This window comes from Citrus clementina, unplaced genomic scaffold (genome assembly GCF_000493195.1).
Source record: "Citrus clementina cultivar Clemenules unplaced genomic scaffold, Citrus_clementina_v1.0 scaffold_4, whole genome shotgun sequence".
Lineage (NCBI taxonomy): Eukaryota > Viridiplantae > Streptophyta > Magnoliopsida > Sapindales > Rutaceae > Citrus > Citrus x clementina.
In genome coordinates, this window is record NW_006262274.1 from 15,103,074 (window position 1) to 15,123,367 (window position 20,294).

At 36.6% G+C, this 20,294-nt stretch overlaps 2 protein-coding genes across 3 annotated transcripts; both read left to right on the forward strand.

Moving 5' to 3' along the window:
- Window positions 1–989: 989 nt before the first annotated feature.
- Window positions 990–3,568, forward strand: LOC18045547 (BTB/POZ domain and ankyrin repeat-containing protein NPR3). The gene is made up of 3 exons (XM_024185680.1): window positions 990–1,499; window positions 2,699–2,890; window positions 3,032–3,568. The coding sequence occupies exons 1-3, from the start codon at window positions 1,433–1,435 to the stop codon at window positions 3,292–3,294; spliced, it is 522 nt and encodes a 173-aa protein (XP_024041448.1). The 5' UTR covers window positions 990–1,432; the 3' UTR covers window positions 3,295–3,568.
- Window positions 3,569–6,106: 2,538 nt separating this feature from the next.
- LOC18045548 (BTB/POZ domain and ankyrin repeat-containing protein NPR2) lies at window positions 6,107–16,014 on the forward strand. Of its 2 annotated transcripts, none has more exons than XM_024185676.1 (4): window positions 6,107–6,679; window positions 7,776–8,529; window positions 8,948–9,139; window positions 15,583–16,014. In XM_024185676.1, the coding sequence occupies exons 1-4, from the start codon at window positions 6,164–6,166 to the stop codon at window positions 15,888–15,890; spliced, it is 1,770 nt and encodes a 589-aa protein (XP_024041444.1). In that variant the 5' UTR covers window positions 6,107–6,163; the 3' UTR covers window positions 15,891–16,014. The 2 variants fall into 2 exon arrangements, with proteins under 2 accessions (XP_024041444.1, XP_024041445.1); XM_024185677.1 differs by lacking the exon at window positions 15,583–16,014 and adding an exon at window positions 11,112–11,365 and having other exon boundaries at window positions 6,108–6,679.
- The last annotated feature ends 4,280 nt before the right edge of the window (window positions 16,015–20,294 follow it).

A 20,294-nucleotide genomic window follows, 5' to 3' on the forward strand; every position in this document is an offset into this window, starting at 1 on the left:
GAGCTTCTCATTTTTTTAAGTGAAAAAAAAGGAAAACTAAAATTAAATATTTTTATACCCAAATTCTGATGCTTGAAGGCCGCTGGAATTGAGCATTGTAATTTTGTCTTCCTCATTATTCACTGGCCATCGTAGCCTTCCCTCCATTAAAATGTGAGTCATCCCTCCATTAAAATGTGAGTCATTTTTTGGACTACGACATAATAAAAATAGTATCAATTAATACTAATAAATATCTTTCAATTATTTTGTAGTCTAGTGAGTAACAGTAACTATCATTACAATTAATAACTGAACATGTGGTAAAATTATGTGACTCTTTGTAAAATAATATGTAATTTGTGTATTAACTAGACAATTTTATACAAACTATCGCCCACTAAATTATTACCTTATTTTGTATGTATTTATGATAATTATTGGGGCAAAAATGAAAAGTAAGATGGATGGACATTAACACAACTAGGGTTTATAATGAAATAATTTTATGTCAAATTGTTAACAGTCTCACCCTTAACTGTAAAGGAAACAGTAAAATGCTAAACCTTTTTAAAAATTTATTTTATTATAAACCTCTTGTGGGTAAAACTATAGTGCAACTGTGGTACCATACTACAGCTGCACCCAACCATTAGATCCAACCACCAATTGTCACCATAACTAAATCTAATGGCTGGATGCAGCTGTAGTATAATATCACAGATGCACCATAACTAGACCCACGTCTTGGTTAGTTTTTTTTTTTTTTAAATTGAAGACAAAATAGTACTTCATATATCATACATTACTCAACAGAAATTTTTTTATCAAATTATGAGCTAGTGAAAGGATGCAATAAATTAAGCCTAAAACTGTAAAATTTATCACTAAATAAATATCATGTTACACACACACACACACACACACACACACACACACACACAAAGTCTGATTCTCATGAGCTTAAAAGGGGCTTTGAGTGACGTATCATACTGAAAGATCTACTTTTATTAATGGTTATACTAACATTTGAAGGTGTCTCTAAGCTATATCATATTGTTACTAATTTCTATTATGCTTACACTCCTTCCTTCTGAGAAAAGCATCTTTCGGCTTTTTCTATTTTCATGCTTTTTTTAATTTTTTTTTCAAGATTCTTTTTATTGCTTTACCAAGTGGGCAATTAAAAAATCGAATTTTTTTGAGTCGCTTTTGATCGAAATATATTATTCACCTCTGTTTCTTTGATGCTTGCTTGCTCCATGATTTGTGAACTTGGGTCGAACTTTCATTTTTAAATGATATAGGTAAATCACGATTCAAGCTTCAGTCATAAACCTTGCATTGTGATTGATATTTCTTATTGATATATAAAATTCAGTTTTTTTATGATTCTCGATATTGTCATGGAAAATACAAACGAAAACACATACATACTCCATCTCTAAATGCTATGAGGATAAACAAATCAACCGTAATCCTGCAACTTGAGCTCAGAGGATCGGATAAGAAAAGAACAGGTGATGAATCAAGGGTAAAATGAAAATGGGCATTATTTTGTTATTCAAAAATGAAAATGGGTTTATTAGTTTGTCGAAGAATCTGCTCTGTTGCCGGTGTTGTTTGCTGATCAAAATGAGAATGGGTTTGTTGATGTGTTGAAGAAGTTGCTCTACTGCTGGTGTTTTTTTATTAATTAAAATGAAAATGGGTTTGTTAATTTATTCAAGCAGCTCCTGGCATTGTTATTGTGACTTTATTTATCCAATTGATGAACTTATGAGCTAATAGTATTGTTTGATCAAGCTTGTGTTCTTAATAGTGGAGTTGATATTCTTAAAAATGAATTTATGATTATGAGAATATGAAAATTGAATGGCATCGTAGAGATCTGGATTAATCACCATCGTGTATGTTTCTAAATAAAGGAATGAGCAGCAATCGATTTGAAAATTAAGACTTTAGGAATATGTATGTGCAACTGAACGAATCATCAGTTGCTATCTTGTAAGTCAATACTAGCATATTACTTAATGGCAAGTGAAACTATTTTATGTGTTTTGCTGCCTATCAAAATGTTTATGTTTGAAGTTATCTCCTTTTAGGAAATTGAATGCTTCTGTGAGTTCTCTGGTAAGGGCTATACAACCAGCTCTAACAGATTCCTTTATGTGCATTAATTAGCTTAATAGTTTATTGACCCATATCCAATGTCTATTCTCCTTTTCTGTAGCCGTCTTGCTTTATGAGTGTGTGAAGTGAACTTTTGTTTTATGTTTCAGGACTTGGGATTAGAGTGTATATGTTAATGTAGTGCGATATTAGAAAGAATGAATTTTATTGCATCCGAAGCATCTGGAATGATCCATTTTATCATTCTCGGTACCTATAGAAGAATGTAATGGAAAACAGTTTCCAGAACAAATCGCATTAATTTTTGGAAGCCAGTAATTGCTTGTGGCAAACTGTTAGCCAGCCATAATTCCATCCACTATCTTGGATAGGCAATTGTGCATCCATATGATCTGGGCATGGGGGTTTCGACTGAACTAGTTTTAATAAATAATTGCACTAGGATTTAGTCTCAGTGTTACAGCCCAGTCTTTGTTGTCAATACTCCCCCCCCCCAACACACCCAAAAAAAAAAAAAGAATTGAGATACAAAATAATTTATTCCTATCATGTATGAGTGCCATAAAAGCTTCTTAATGTTTTGCAGTGTCTTTTGCGCGGTGGCTGTTTCCTTCTGAAGCTAGAATAGCTATGGACATAGCAGATGCAAATGCCACCAATTTTTGTACTGGCCTTTCAGCATCAAAATCAAAAGGATCAAGTGGGAACTTAAAGGAGGTTGATTTGAATGAAACACCCTCTATGCAAGCCAAGAGACTGCAAGCTCTGCTTAAAACAGGTATTTATATACCTTATTAGTTTTTGTACCTTTGTAATTAGCGATTTTTGTATCCAAAGAGAGAGGTTAATTTTTAGTACATTGATATCTCAACAAAATGGTATTTTCTTAGAGCATTTACTGAACTTTCTATGATTGCAGTCGAGACGGGTCGACGCTACTTCCCTCACTGCTCCAAAGTCATTGAGGAGTTTATGAATTGTGATTGGTCTGATGCTTCTCTTCTGGAATTTGGTACTCCGGAAGCGCAGAAACTTAAAAGGGCTTGCTTCCACGTGCGGGAGGCATTTTGCAAGGACATGGCTTCTGACAATCGTTCAGGGCCGTCATCATCCTCATCGGCATTTTACAAGTATATGGCTGAGAACAAACGTTCATCCTCATCGGCATTCTTTTTTCCTTGAAAAAATCAAGAAAAATTTAGAAAGTAGTGAGAGATGGAGAAATAGAGTGATTATATTCACAAATATAATGTGTTTAGTGCAACAATGCAAACTAATAAATATTCCATTATTAGTTTGTCGAAGAATCTGGTCTGTTGCCGGTGTTGTTTGTTGATTAAAATGAAAATGGGTTTGTTGATGTGTTGAAGAAGTTGCTCTACTGCTGGTGGTTTTTTTATTAATTAAAATGAAAATGGGTTTGTTAATTTATTTAAGCAGCTGCTGGCATTGATGAACTTATGAGCTAATAGTATTGTTTGATCAAGCTTGTGTTCTTAATAGTGGAGTAGATATTCTTAAAATGAATTTATGATTATGAGAATATGAAAATTGAATGGCATCGTAGAGATCTGGATTAATCACCATCGTGTATGTTTCTAAATAAAGGAATGAGCAGCAATCGATTTGAAAGTTAAGACTTTAGGAATATGTATGTGCAACTGAACGAATCATCAGTTGCTATCTTGTAAGTCAATACTAGCATATTACTTAATGGCAAGTGAAGCTATTTTATGTGTTTTGCTGCCTATCAAAATGTTTATGTTTGAAGTTATCTCCTTTTAGGAAACTGAATGCTTCTGTGAGTTCTCTGGTAAGGGCTATACAACTAGCTCTAGCAGATTCCTTTATGTGCATTAATTAGCTTAATAGTTTATTGACCCATATCCAATGTCTATTCTCCTTTTCTGTAGCCGTCTGGCTTTATGAGTGTCAGTTTATGGGCAATATTTTGGATATTAAGAGCTTGGAAGCCCTTAACAATGGCAGCTGGAGGTTGAAAAAAAGCCTCCGCCCCTTTTTTGTGTGTGTATTGTTGTAAGTATTTATGAGTGAGAAAAATAGAACATGAGTGCCTTCACATAGAGCGCCCTGGTTGCCCTGATCGTCTGCCACTTGGAGAAATTTTATTGGTCAGCCCTTAAGAATATGATATTCCTTTGGCTTGTATATTCATTTGGAGTAATGAGAGTGTGCTTGGAGGACAAGTAGGGCGTTATTTGTTGGGTTTATTATATTTTACATGTGGCGCATTTTGTATGGTGGTCTTTGATACTTTAGTAGAGGCTGTTTGGCAAACCACTATCCTTGGTGTATTGTCCCTTACTTTTTGGCAGGCATGGCAGCTAACTGTCCCTTCTTTTTCGGAGTACTCTGCGTACTAATTTGACTATCAGGTGTATCAAGTATAGGTCGGGTACCCTCTGATCAGTCGTGTAATTTTTCATTGACATGTGGTGCTCCATTATTGACCTTCCATTTCTTCCCCAAACAATTGAAATTAATTATTTTTATATCTAAATTCTGATGCTAGAAGGCAGCTAGAATTGACCATTGTAATTTGGTCATTCTCATTATTCACGGGCCATCGTAGCCTTCCTCCCTTAAAATGAGAGTCATTTTTTGGACCATGACATAAAAAAAAAAAGTATTGATTAATACTAATAAATTTCTTTTTGATTATTTTGCAGTGTGCCCATCATAGCACTTGAACATGTGGTAAAATTCTGCGAGTCTTTGTAAAATAATTTTTAAATTGTGTATTAACCATATAGCTCTATGAAGACTATCACTTACTAAATAATTACTTTATTTTGTATATATTTATGATAATTGTTGAAAAGAAAAATGTAAAGTGAGATTAATGAACGTTTATGAATGTGGAAATTAACACAGTCAGGATTTATGATGAAATAATTTTTAGTCAAATGAGTGTAAGTTTGTATATATATCTTTTCAATTGTCATATATATACAAGTTTGTCACTAACAATAAATTTAATTATAAATATTTTAATAATTCAAAATCTCATTCAACCATTGGTGTTTATAGTGTTTTTTAGAATACAAAATTGTAAACAGTCTCACCCTTCATACTATAATGCTAAACCTTTTCAAAAATTTATTCTATTAGAGTCGTCTTATTTCAGTGGTTTCTTTTAACTGAGTTAACAGGGTCGTTAGGTTAAACTAAGTTTGGCTTCATAAGCTTCATGGTAGAGTGTAGAACTGGGTACAATGTTGGGTTAGACAAGTCAAAAGTCTTATCAAGTAATTGTTCTGCTTACTGATTTGGTAATTGCAACATTGCTAAATAGTTCAATTTGTCCTTTTTATTTTGTTGAATTTATTGTATGTCATATTACTTCATTTAATTATTTTCTCAGATCTTCAAGGTGAAAATTTCAGCTTCAAAGACCAAAGCTAATCATCCAGCAATTCAGTGAAGAAACCAAGACACAGTGGCTCATAAATTGTTGTTGGTGACTCCAGCCATTCGGGTGCTCGCCAGTCCTAGATGAGAAATCTTACTCCACAAATCAATCTATCTATTTATTTTTTGTTTGGAAATGTAACAATTTATAGCTGGCAAAGTAATAGAGTTGTATACTTGTATTTAATTTATTATTATTATTATTATTTTTTAATGACTCGGTAATGTCATTGTCCGTGGTGCTTTGTCATTTCGAAAGTACTTGACCCTTTAACGCTAAGGCACATTACCGCAGCCGAAACTTTGAGCTTTCAGTTCTTGATTTAGCGTGAGGGGTATCTTTGTCTTTTCAGTAGTCAACAAACGGTCAACAAAACAGTCTACGAGCAATCGGGGGGGAAATCGGAGATACGCTGATACTTTCTATCATAGTGGAGATACGCCAAAACTCAGGGGAGGAAACTGTAAATTACCCCTTCACGACGGGTGAACTTGGGTCAAACTTTCATCTTTAAATCACATGGGTAGATCGCGATTCAAGCTTCAGTTATAAGCATTTCATTGTGATTGATATTAGTCTTTCTTGATATATATATATATATATAGATTCAGTTTGAATATGGTTCTTGATGGTATCATGGAAAATGCGAACGAAAAGTCAGCATCTTTGAGTTTTGACTCATCATATCCGACTTGTTGGTCCACTAATCAATCAACAGGCACTTGTGATCTTGATAATTTGAACTTATGGATGCAAAGCAGCAATCCCAAAGAGACATGGCTTGAAGCTGAGATTGTTGTTGAGGGCAAATCAGTGGCGGTTAATCGCAGCATATTGTCTGAGCGCAGTCAATTTTTTCGTCGGCTTTTTAATTTGAGAAATGATTGGAAACCCAAGTATCTTTTGACTGATTTGGTGCCTCATGGGAAGGTTGGATATGAAGCTTTCAATGATACCTTGCATTATATTTACACTGGAATACGATATGCTCATGATGTTTGTCCTCCAGAAGTGTCCACGTGTGTTGATGATGCTTGTGCTCATGTTGCTTGCCGTCCTGCTATTAATTATGCTATTGAGTTGATGTATGCTTCTGCTGCTTTTCAGATGACAGAGCTCGTTTCAGAGTTTCAGGTAATTGTGCTTCCCCGCTATTTGTATTGCAAAGAGCTCGTTTCAGAGCTCGTTTCGAAGCAAGTAAATGTAAAGCAACTTCGGTGGACCGCAATATTAGGCATTGTAGTAGATCCAAAATTAGCTTGTTAAAAGTGTAGATAATGTAGAGCCCGAAACTTCGACTTATCTTGCACTGTTGTTTAATTTTGACAGAGACAAAAATGATGATGATGGGCAGCGAATTCTAGGAATCAAACTTGCCCACACTGACACCCAAGAATGATAAAAACTAACCAAAAAGGTATAGATTACATGAGTCTGAATTTGATAAGTGCACCTATCCTATCACAAAAGCTTTTGCGTTGAGTTTCTAACCAAGGAAAATTGTCACTCCTGTCTGTAGGCTTCATAGATTTGTTCAAGCCTTCCAAGGATGTCTAGCTGTTACTTACTGTCCAAAAATGGTGCTCTGTTTCTAGTGAATGATATGTTATTCTATATCTGTATATTGGAACTTTGACAAACTTCGCCTTTCCTTTGTTGATTCACTCATCTCACTTTTATTAAATTGCCCGATTATGAAACGGTCTATTGGAGACTAGCATTGGAAGGCTTCTTCTGGAAAAAAATTTACTTGACCACCAATTTTCATTTGGGTGGGTGTCAGTTCATGCTCTGGCTTGACTGTTCTGTTATTTAGGTTGTTTTATCCGATTTTCTCACTCACTTGATAGTTAGTTCTCTCATGCTTTCAAGCTCAACAGTTAATGCGAATGCGAGAGATTCTCTTTTTTCCCGTCCAGGCTATAACCTAGCAAATCATTAATGCTGTAGAATAACATCTTGTGTAGCCGAGCTTGTGTCTCTGAACATTGGTCCATCGGCATTTAGGTTCGATAAGCATGGCACTGATTTTCCCCCTCATTATTATTTTCGTGCACAGATTATCCCCTTTAAGTATTTGAAATTTGAATATATTATTCTGAATCAAAACTCTATCTGTCCGTGTAGCATTTTTTATACACTTTACTATGTTTACCAATAATTACCCACTATGGGGTATTTGAATTTTGAATATATTATTCTGAATCAAAACTCTTATCTGTCCGTGCAGTATTGGCTTATGGGCATGGTTGGGAAGGCTCTTGCGGAAGATGTAATCCCAATTCTCGTGGCTGCCTTCCATTGCCAACTAAACATGCTCCGTTCTTACTGCATCCAGAGAATTGCAGGATCAAATCTTGACAATGTTTGTCTCGAGAAAGAGCTTCCTGATGAAGTTTCAAGTGAAATCAAATCACTCCGTGTCAAATCTAACCAGGAGTCTGAAGCAAATATAGCAGAAGTGGATCCTATGCATGCAAAAATAGTCAGAAGAATCCACAAGGCGCTGGACTCTGATGATGTTGAACTGTTGAAGCTTCTTCTGGATGTATCTAATGTCACTCTGGATGATGCTTACGCTCTGCACTATGCTGCTGCCTACTGCAGCCCTAAGGTTTTTAAGGAAGTGCTCAATATGGACTCGGCTGGTCTCAATCTTAAGGATGCAAGAGGACGTGCGGTGCTTCATGTGGCTGCAAGGCGTAATGAGCCAGAAGTGATGGTGACTCTGCTGAGCAAGGGAGCATGCGCATCAGAAACTACATCAGATGGGCAAACAGCTGTAGCAATCTGTCGGAGAATGACAAGGCGAAAGGATTATCTTGAAGCTACAAAGCAGGGGCAGGGAACTAACAAAGACCGGTTATGCATTGATGTCCTTGAGAGAGAGATGAGAAGGAACTCCATGTCTGAGAACTTGGCAATGTCATCAGAGGTGATGGATGATGATTTCCAATGGAAGCTGAACTATCTGGAAAAAAAAGGTGATATTTCTTTACTGGTATTAGTTCATCACCTTCTCAGAGTTTGTGCTATGCACACTTCTTTCTACTGTTTGTTTGTCCCTTCATATGGAAAATAGAGGTGATATTCCTTTACTGGTATTAGTAAATCATCTTCTCAACAGTTTGAGTCCCTTCATTTTAGCATCTCAAACACGCATGGGCTCATTGCTTGGGGCACACTGTTGGCCAGTCATGTGATTTGATCCCCTTTTTTGGAATAGAGAATTCTGAATCCATCTGATCTAGGCTTGGTGGTTTGCACCGAACTGGTTTTTGATAAATAATTGTACAAGACTTTGTCAGCAAAAACTTTTTTTTTTGTTTTTTTGTTTTTTTGTTTTTTGTTTTCCAAAACTATCCTGGATGAGTGCCATAACAGCTTCTTAATATTTTGCAGTGGCTTTTGTACGGTTGTTTCCTTCTGAAGCTAGAGTAGCTATGGAAATAGCAGGTGCAGTTACCGCCACTGGCCTTTCAGCATTAGGTCAGAAAGGACTAAGTGGGAACTTAAAGGAGATTGATTTGAATGAAACGCCCTCTATGCAAGCCAAGAGCCGCCAATTGAGACTGCTAACTCTGCGTAAATCAGGTATTTATATACTTTATTAACTTTTGCACCCTTCTATTTACTGATTATCTTTATAATTAACTAATACATGTATCCAGGTTTCTCCTTCCAATTGGAATTTCTTTATAGTGCTCTGTTAGGTGTAATCAGATGTATCAAAAGAGAAAGGGTAATTGTTAGTACATTGATATCTCAACAAAATGGTAGAACCTTTCTTTATATCACTAAGACATTTGTCGCAGATATGCCTACATAATCAGTGTCCTTCAAAACTGTTGAAAATAAAGATTCAAAGTTAGGATATATTTGTAATCCAGGCTATTTTTAGGAATAAGTTAAATTATAATGGGAAGATTCATTAGGATTCTTTCCAGATTTTGTTTCCTATTATTTAGGAAAGGATAGATGTAGTCTCTTATTTTCTCTCCTATTTTGCTGTATATATTCCCTGTACATACTATTCTGGAAAGATAGAAAAAGAGGAACCAATTCACGATTTTCTTCATGGTATTAGAGCTAGGCTCTAAACCCTAGTTCTCCTATCAGCCGCCATTTCCTTCTTCTCCTCTACCACCTCCTTTCAACAGTATCCACCTTCCTTCCTCTCCCATCAATTGTATTCTCTGTGACAAAATACGAGATGGCTTCTTCATCAACATCCGTTACAATATCACAGTCTAAAGGAAACGTGGAGACTGCAACTCATGGTGGAATTGATTCTTCACCGATCTTAATTACCAGTCATAAATTGAACGGCCACAATTATCTCCAGTGGTCACAATCTGTCATGATGTTCATCTGTGGCAAGGGTAAGGATGATTATCTCACGGGTGAGGCGGCCATGCCAGAGGTTTCAGATCCTAGTTTCAAAAGGTGGAAGTCAGAGACCAACATGATCATGTCATGGCTTATCAATTCCATGAACAATGATATTGGTGAGAATTTTCTTCTGTTTGGGACTGCAAAGGACATATGGGATGCTGCAAAGGAAACCTATTCTAGCTCTGAGAACACATTAGAGTTATTCCAGATTGAAACCATCCTTCATGACTTCCGCCAAGGAGAACAATCTGTCACTCAGTACTTTAATACTCTGACTAGGCATTGGCAACACCTTGATCTATTTGAAACATACCCTTGGAAGTGCACCGATGATACAACCTTGTACAAAAAGATTGTGGAACAGAAGAGAATATTTAAATTTCTCCTCGGACTCAATAAAGATCTTGATCAGGTTAGGAGCCGTGTACTCGGGACAAAGCCTCTACCGCGTCCTCGTGAAGCCTTTTCTGAAGTTAGGCGTGAAGAAAGCAGGAAAAAGGTGATGATGGGGTCATCAGAACCAACACTGGACGCCTCTGCACTTGCTGCCCGTGCATCCAACTCTATAGGGGTTAGTGAAAATCGCACAAAGAAAGAAAGACCATGGTGCGATCACTGTCGTAAGGCATGCCACTATAAGGAGACTTGCTGGAAAATTTATGGCAAACCTGCTGATTGGAAACCTCGTTCCAAAGGTGACCGTGAATCTCGTGCTCATGCAGCATCCACCACGGACAATCAGGCCCTACCCGAGCCAAATCCATTCAGCAAGGAGCAAATGAAGATTCTTCAAAAGCTTTTCGATCAACCCACTTTGAACTCCAATGCAGGGACAAGTCTAGTGGCTCAGAAAGAGACTCATTCAGCATTTGCAGCCACTAATGGAGCAAGCAAACCCTGGATAATTGACACTGGTGCTTTTGATCACATGACTGGAGATGTCTCAATGTTGCAGAATTATAAAGCTAGCATCAACAGCACTTCAGTCTGGATCGCAGATGGCTCTCACACAAAAATACCGGGGACAGGTTCCATCAGACTCACTAAGGAGTTACACCTTAATTCTGTACTTTATGTGCCTAATTTGGCTTGCAATTTACTTTCAATCAGTAAATTCACTCGTGATCAGAATTGTGTAACTAAATTCTATCCAAATATGTGTGTTTTTCAGGACTTGGATTCGGGGAAGACGATTGGCAGTGCTGAGCTATGTTCTGGACTCTATCTACTCAAAAGCGATCAATCCTCCTTCATACAAGATTCGAGAGCAAACTGTGCCAAGTCCAATAGTCTGTCAACTAGTTATCCTCATTCTATTGTTAGTCCAAATGTCAATAATGATAGTGAAATTGTTCTATTACACTATCGATTAGGTCATCCTAGTTTCATGTATCTCGCAAAATTTTTTCCCAATCTATTCATTAATAAAACCCTTTATCCTTTAATTGTGAAATTTGTCAATTTGCAAAACATACTCAAAATGTTTATTCAAGTGTTAAGTATAAGCCTTCTCGTCCATTTGCTTTAATTCACAGTGATGTGTGGGGTCCCTCAAGAATTAAAAATGTTTCTGGGGCTCTCTGGTTTTTGCCATTTATGGATGATCATACTCGTCTCACTTGGGTGTTTTTCATGAAAAATAAATCCGAAGTTAGTCAAATCTTCCAAAACTTTAACGCCATGATTTAAACCCAATTCAATACCAAAATCCAAGTCCTTAAAACCGACAATGACAAGGAATATTTCAAAGACTCCCTCAGCTTGTATATTCTCCATCAAGGCATTCTTCACATAAGTTCTTGTGTTGACACCCCGCAACAAAATGGGGTCGCTGAACGCAAAAACAAACACCTTCTTGAAGTGGCTCGCTGTCTTTTGTTCTTGTCTCATGTTCCTAATTTTTTCTGGGGTGAAGCTGTTCTCACTGCAGCCTACTTAATCAACCGAATGCCTTCTAGAATTTTGGGGTTTCATTGCCCAAGAAAAGTTCTTCTCAATTTCTTTCCACACACTAGGACTGTTTCAGCAGATTTACCACAAAAAATATTCGGTTGCACAGCATATGTCCATGTTCACTCTCAACACAAGACCAAACTTGATCCCCGATCTCTCAAGTGTATATTTTTAGGCTATTCTCCACATAAAAAAAGGATACAAATGCTATTCTCCTCACACCAGAAAAATATACATTTCCAGAGATGTAACATTTGTTGAAAACCTGTCTTTCTATTCCAAAACTGCTGTTCAGAGAGAGAGTACGAGCGAACATCAGCCTTGGGAATCTTCTTGGCAATCTTGGCTAGAAACCCCTCATAACTCAACCACCACACATGATCAATTTATCCAACAACCACAATCAGCAATCCTCCCAACATCTTCACAGCCTTTTGAGTCATCTGAGTCCTCCCAACCACAATCAGCCGAGTCACCCCGTCATCCATCAGCTCATCAACTACAGCCTCTAATCTCACCTCTTCCACAGCTTGCTGTTGATAATCTCAATGTTTATAGGAGGAGAAGAACTGGAGAGCAAATAGAGCACAGAACTCAGCCACATGTCCAAGAAACTGAACCAAATCCAAGCTCTTGTGAAGACAACACATGTATGGATAGTCTTGCCTCGGTTGAGTTTATAGTTCCAAGTGTTGATGATTCTAATAAATCAATTGCAGAAAGAAAGGGGGTTCGAAGTTGCACCACTCATCCAATTGCCAAATATGTCTCATATGATGGTTTGTCCTCATCATACCGAGCCTTTGTTTCTTCTTTAGATAATCTACATGTTCCCAACAATATACAAGAGGCTCTCGGTCATCTTGGGTGGAAGAGAGCTGTTCATGAAGAAATAAATGCTCTTGAGAAAAATGATACATGGGTTATAACAGATCTTCCTGCAGGGAAACGACCAGTTGGATGTAAGTGGATTTTTACTGTTAAATACAAGGCAGATGGAAGTGTTGAGAGGCTCAAAGCTCGTCTTGTAGCTAAAGGGTTCACACAGTCATATGGGATTGATTATCTTGAAACCTTTGCTCCGATTGCGAAGCTCAACACCATCAGAATCTTGCTCTCCTTAGCAGTAAATCTAGATTGGTACTTATACCAACTAGATATAAAAAATGCGTTTCTCAATGACGATCTTGAAGAAGAAGTGTTTATGGAAGTTCCCCAGGGTCTTGATCTGAATCTCACTGGAAATAAAGTGTGCAAGCTCAAGAAATCTTTGTATGGGCTTAAGCAATCCCCTCGAGCATGGTTTGATAGATTTGCGAAGGCAGTTGTGAGATTTGGTTGCACTCAGTGTCAGGCAGATCACACTCTATTCCTCCGAACATCACAAGCAAAAAAGATCTCTCTCCGAATCGTATATGTTGATGACATCATTCTCTCAAGAAATGATGAGGAAGAACTGCAGAAGTTGAAGAAACAGCTAGCTCAGGAATTCAAAGTGAAAGATCTAGGGAATCCCAAATATTTTCTTGAGATGGAGGTGGCAAGATCTAGAAAGGGAATTGTTGTCTCCTAGGGGAAATACACCATAGACCTACTAAAGGAGACTGGTATGATTGGGTGCAAACCAGTTGATACTCCTATGGATCCCTACAAGAAACTAGGCTCAGTTGAGAATAGTGTTCCAGTCAATAAGGGGAGATATCAAAGGCTGGTTGGTCGTTTAATCTATCTCTCACATACCCGTTCGGACATAGGCTTTGCTGTTAGTGCTGTGAGCCAATTCATGCACAATCCTACAGAGGAACACATGGATGCAGTCTTTAGAATTCTGAAGTACCTGAAGATGACACCTGGAAAAGGATTGTTTTTCAAGAAATCAGAATATAGGAATATTGAGATCTACTCCGATGCATACTGGGCCAGAGACGTCACAAATAGAAGATCAACATCTGCTTACTGTTCCTATGTCTGGGGAAATCTAGTAACCTGGAGAAGTAAGAAACAATCAGTTCTGGCTAGGAGTAGTGCAGAAGCAGAGTTCAGAGCTTTGGCAAATGGAATCTGTGAAGGAATTTGGATAAAGCGTGTACTCAAGGAACTCGGTGTGTGCAGCCCTTCATCCATTCTAATGAGGTGTGACAATCAAGCAGCCATCAGCATCGCTAAAAACTCAGTGCATCATGATTGAACCAAACATGTCGAGATTGATAGGCACTTCATCTCAGAGAAGGTCACTAGTGGAAGTGTGGAACTAAAGTACATTCCAACTAGACAGCAAATTGCAGACATCCTTACTAAAGCACTGCCAAGACCTAACTTTGAAGACTTAAGTAACAAGCTGGGTTTGTATGATATACACACACCAGCTTGAGGGGGAGTGTTGAAAATAAAGATTCAAAGTTAGGATATATTTGTAATCCAGGCTATTTTTAGGAATAAGTTAAATTATAATTGGAAGATTCATTAAGATTCTTTCCAGATTTTGTTTCCTATTATTTAAGAAAGGATAGATGTAGTCTCCTATTTTCTCTCCTATTTTGCTGTATATATTCCCTGTACATACTGTTCTGGAAAGATAGAAAAAGAGGAATCAATTCACGGTTTTCTTCAAAAACTTTCAAGGAGTTAGCAATGCCTAACCCCTGAAACACTAAATCTCACGGGATCAACTCTTTACCTCTAGACTGAAGGTGTGACACCCAGACCCAATTAGGGCTTAGAACACATATCGAATCTGAGTGAAACTAAATGCCTGTAAATCCAAATCTCCAAAATATCAAAAAGTCATCTACTTTCTCTTTTCATGTATTTCACAAAATTTTGAAAATTTAATTCTCAATCATAAACTATGCACAGCTAATTATTCAGCATATCAATATAGAGCAATACTTCCTCATAAGCAAATAAATCTTACAATCCTTCTTACATGATTTTAAAAAAATACTAATAGAAGTCTTCTAGATACAAACATAAACAGAATTCAACTGTTTAAAACTATGCCAAAACACAAGCTTCAATCAGTAATACATACGACTAATTATTAAAAATATCTAGCCAGAAACCTTACGAAAGCTCAATCCTTCCGAAGCATTCTTCAAATTAATAATTGCTACCATCTGTGAAAAACAATTGACAAGGAGTCAGCTATGAACTCAATCAGTAGAAACATTCGTAACGAACAAAAAGAATTCTTTGTGCAATATTTTCAGAAAATTCATTTAACCTTTCAAATGAAACAGAGTAATTTTTCAAACACAGTCATGATTTATATAAAACATAAACGTTTCAGACAGAAGCTTTTTGGAACGTAAATTTTGCTTCTTTAAACCGAAAGTTGTACATTAGTTTGATTTTAAAGGGAGTTTAGTGGGAAGTTAAAATTGGCAGTTGTGGTAAACGGGTAATGGCAGTTATAAAATCTCAAAAAAACAAATTCAAATCAAGTTTCAAATTTTAGGAGTATTTAATTCAATAAAATAAAGAATAAATAAAGCTTTCACTGAAACAAAACTAAGTAAATTCATTTAAAGCAAAACAGGATGCGAGCATTACATAAGGGTTCTTGACCATACCATGTTTACCCGCAGTCAGAAATCTGGGACCTTGTTAATGCCGATAGCATTTCTTAATAAAATCTTGGGATGTTTATAATTTTCTTAGATCATTTGCTGAACTTTCTGTGATCGTAGTCGAGACGGGTCAACGCTACTTCCCTCATTGCTCAGATGTGGCTGAAGAGTTTGTGGATTGCTACTTCCTTCATTTCTCGGAAGTGGTTGATGAGTTTTTGGATTGTGATTGGTCCGATGCCCTCCTTAAAGTGGACATGCAGGAGGCACTCCGCAAGGACGTGGCTCATCACCGTTGTTTAGGGCTGCCATCACCCTGGTCGGCATTTTACAAGTACATGGCTGAGAGCAATCGGTCGGCATTTCACAAGTACATGGCTGAGAGCAGTCGTTCCGGAATGCCGACATCCTCGGCATCGAGCAATTAAGCATCACCTTTCCCTAAAAGTTATATTTGACACCTGGAAAACTAAAGGAGTTGAGTGAGCTCTGCTCGATTGGTATTTGTAGTTTCTTTTTTTTTTTCCTCAAGTGATGTGGCATGTATCAATTAGTTTGTAAAGTTATTGTATTGTCTCAAGTCCGGTGAGATGCGCGATAGAATGGATCACAAACTCATTTCATAGAATATTTTTTTTGTATAATTATATAATTTATAGGCTATGCTTAAAATTTTTTTTTTTTTAAAATTGTATTACAATTGGTATGAGGCATGCTTGTGTGTGTCATATCAGTTGCTGAACAAACTTTGGCTTTTAGTTTTGTAGGCACTACCATCTCAAATTCTCTGTTATCATGAATGGGTATTTTTTTTTCTTTTTTCTTTTTTAACAAATCATAAATGAGATTAAGATAATCTTTTTTTTTTTTAAAAAATGGAGATTTCTTTTATTTTTCCTTAAAAAACTGAAGAAAAATTTAGAAGGTAGTGAGAGACGGAGAATTAAAGCCATTTTATTCACAAATGTAATGTGCTTGGTGTATCAATACAAACTAATAAATTATAATTTGTGAGACTAGTTTACTGAATCTTATATATAAAATTATATCATCTGAATAAAAATCTTCTCACCTCTTTTGACTTCTCATTTAGATGCCCTCTCTAGGATCTCTCCAGCGATAAACACATTTTTACAAAACAAAACAGAAAAAAAAATTATATGTAATTGTCACAAGGACTATTTCATTTGCACATAGTACGCAATTGGTCACTAAAGTTATTTAAGGAGAAAATTTACATGAGATTGGTACATCCTATTATCAGTATTTTAGTTTAAATTTGAACATACTAGAATGGTCTGTCATAAATTTTTCTCCAATTTGAGAGATGGTGGGGGAGTGGGGTTAAAGTGCATCTACATAGGATTAATTATAATTAAATTTATTTTTTAAAACTATTTTAACTAAAAGTAGTAGTAATTCTTTTTTGGGTAGGGCTATATGCACTCTAAAAATTAATCTAAACACTCATATTTTTATAAAAAAATTTATTACAAAAATACTCATGATATAAATTACTATTAAGGACACTTTATTATGAGCATATATAATATTATTACTCTGAACACTCATTTAGGGCACTAAAATTAATATTTAGTTTTCTTACCATTTTAAACCCTTAAATTTTTTTCTTTCAAATACTTGAAAAAATTATTTAAAGAGGAAATTCAATATATGAAGATTTTAACTTTAATTAGGTATGTGTGATTCTTTTGATTTTTTAGTTTACAACATAAAGAATTTTAACAAACTCTGAATCATTCTTCCTTTACTTCTGAATTTTCTGGCATTCAATTGGAGATGGAAATGGCATCGCAGCTGTGCTGAAGAAGATCGTCATAAGGGTCCCTTCTGCCAAGCACCTACTCTTAATCATTCTTCCTTATCCCTCTCTTTTAGAACATGATTATTAAAATTTAAGCACGTAATATTTATTATTAAAAGAAAAACCATGCAACGCAGAAACATGGGGCCGACATATCACATATGCTATGAGAAGTCAGAACATGATTACTTTGTCTTTGATCACGATCTTTTAGTTGTTCCAGGTATTGTGCTTATAATCTTTTATTAGTTTATTAATTTTGTAGAGTTGCAGGTATTGTGCTTATAATCATGGCCGACTTATCACGTATGAGGGTTATTAGTTTATTAATTTTGTGGAGTTGTAAATGCTTGAGAACTGAAATTTTTTGATTTTGTATAGCATTTTCATGACTGTGGAGTAAATAAAGATAATTAATTCAAGAAGGATAAAGTGAGGACTTTTTTGATATTTTAAAGAGTGTACAAAGTATAATTTATTTTTTTTGAATTAATAGATGAGTGTATATAGTAATAGAGTGTTGAGAGTACTTTATAGAGTGTATATAACCCCACCCTTCTTTTTATTATTGTTATTCCAATTATATCAAAATCTAGTGACTTGTGATCAAATTAAGTAGTTCATTAATTTTTTTAGGTGACGTATGGTATGGAGTTTTTATAAATCTATATAGATAGTAAAATATTTAATTTTGCTTGTAGTAAACTTTTAATTTGCATGGGTTAAAAAAGAAAAAAAGAAATTGACTTATGAATTAATTAACAATTATGGAAAGAATAAATAGAAAATTATAGTTGCGTGAGAAAACTCTCGTGAAAAGGGTTCCAGATTTCCTTTCCCTGGCTTCGTGCGTTTCCTGTTTTCCCTTTCGAGCACGAATTCGAATCCAATACTTAATAATAAGGATATAATATTATTATAATACTAATAATTAACATTAAAATATTAAAAATAAGGAAAAAACAATCCAAATTTTTACTGGTATATAATATAACGCAGGGCCAAAGCGATAGCGAAACATCAAATTGTTTCTGTTTCAACTAAACTTTGCATGCATTATTATTTTATTTTTGTTATTCATTCACACATCCTTCTTTTCTTTTCTCTTTTGCTGTAATTTTTTATGAAACACTCTTCTGTTTCTGGTTTTGTTTCAGTTTAATATTATTGGTTCGGTTCTGTTCTGCTCTGTTCTACGTCGTATGTATATATGTATATATTTTTGGCCTCGAATTGCTTTGATCACCGGTTTTGTTATTCATTTATCGTGAATTTTAGATGACTTGTTTGGCCATGTATTCACTGTATTGTTACATTCAGCTGCCATTTTCATGGGGGGTTTGTAAGATGGTCTCTGACTAACATTTGGCATTGATTATGAATGATGGTTTTGTGAGATACATCATCCAGATGTTAACTCCTATTAATATGTACTTACTTCATTCAAAAGATTAGTGTTTTTCTTTTCTTTTTTAATTTGAAATGCCCCTCTTCGCATTTTATAGGTGAAAGGAAGGAACATAATATCGCAGAACTAGAATAAAGGGTCCTATTCTGGTACCTATCGTCCAAGGAAGCTTCTGTATGTTCATTAGGAACTACCATGGAAGTCAAATCTTACCAGAGCCAGGCGGAGTCATTGCTGAAGGAATATATATTAGCAGATCCATTTGTCCCGTACACTTCAATTGTTGGTAGCATTTTTGCTTGCAAGATGGTATGTTTTTCATCGTTACTGCATGCTGATATTTACAAGAAAATATTTTGAATGCGTCGTTTTTTATCTATAAGAATGTGTTCCTTTTCAGGTCTATGATCTTGCCCAATTGATTAGTGCTGATAACTTTAAATGTTATTCCAGTTTCTCCAACATACAGCGGGTTGAGTGGAGTAACAGGTGATTGAATATTTTCATGTAGTTCAATTGTCATTTCTTTTTCAATCGGTAAAGTTTAATCATTTCTCTTAAATCGACAACTTATGCAGGGCCATATCAACCGCCCGTGCCATTTTTATTACAGCTATGTCTTTGTAGTTCGTGTTTTGGTCGGATCTCAGAGTTTGTGCATAGCACACTTGGTTCTACTGTTTGTTTGTCCCTTCATAGACATTTCGATAAACTGTTATTTTTGTTCTTTGGAAGTGAATATTTTCAGCAACTAGAACTCCGAAGCATCTGGAGTGATCCAAGTGTGATGTGCATGCCTTGTGCGATTCCCGCAATTGGCTTGGCGGGTGAGTTCACATCCTTCATTGTGCCTCCTTCCTTGGTGGCCTTGAGGCCTAAGCGCTTGGCCTCGTCTACGGACACGAAATTGTGTGTTGCTCCCGTGTCTAGCAGCGCGCGAACGGACTGACCGTTTACCTTTGCGCTTACATACATGAGTCCTTTCTTGACGAGTGCGGGCTGTTGGCGATTGAGTGCGCCGAGGCGTTGGAGAGAACCCATGCTGAGTTGGGGTTCCTCCGTGGACATTGCGGGGTTGCTCTTGAGTTGGGCAGCAAGAGCATTAAGCGACCTCTTCTCTGGACAGTCGCGTACCCAATGAGGACCATTGCATATGAAGCATGGGCTTCGCGGCTTTGGCGCCTCCTTCTTGCCCTCCGATTTTCCTTGCCAACTCTTGTTGCTAGGCGGCTTTTTCTGCCCCCAATCTTTGCGGTTGTTGCCCTTGTCCTTGCGACTCTCTCCCCCACCTTTGCCTTGGTTGGCCTTTTTGTCCTTGGATTGGGTAGAGTATTCGGTGAGCGACTCCGCAACGGCAATGGCGTCGTTAAGTGTTTGAACACCACGCCTATCAAGCTCGGTCTTGGCCTAATCCTTGAGGCCATCTTGGAAGTAGAAGAGTGAATCCTTGTCGGACATGTCGCTTATCTCTAACATGAGGGTAGTGAACTCGTTGATGTAGTCCCGAATGCTACCCGATTGCTTGCGGCGACGTAAGCGCACTCGCGCTTCCTTCTCCGCATTGCTTGGGGCGAACTGCTTTCGGAGTTCTTGCTTGAA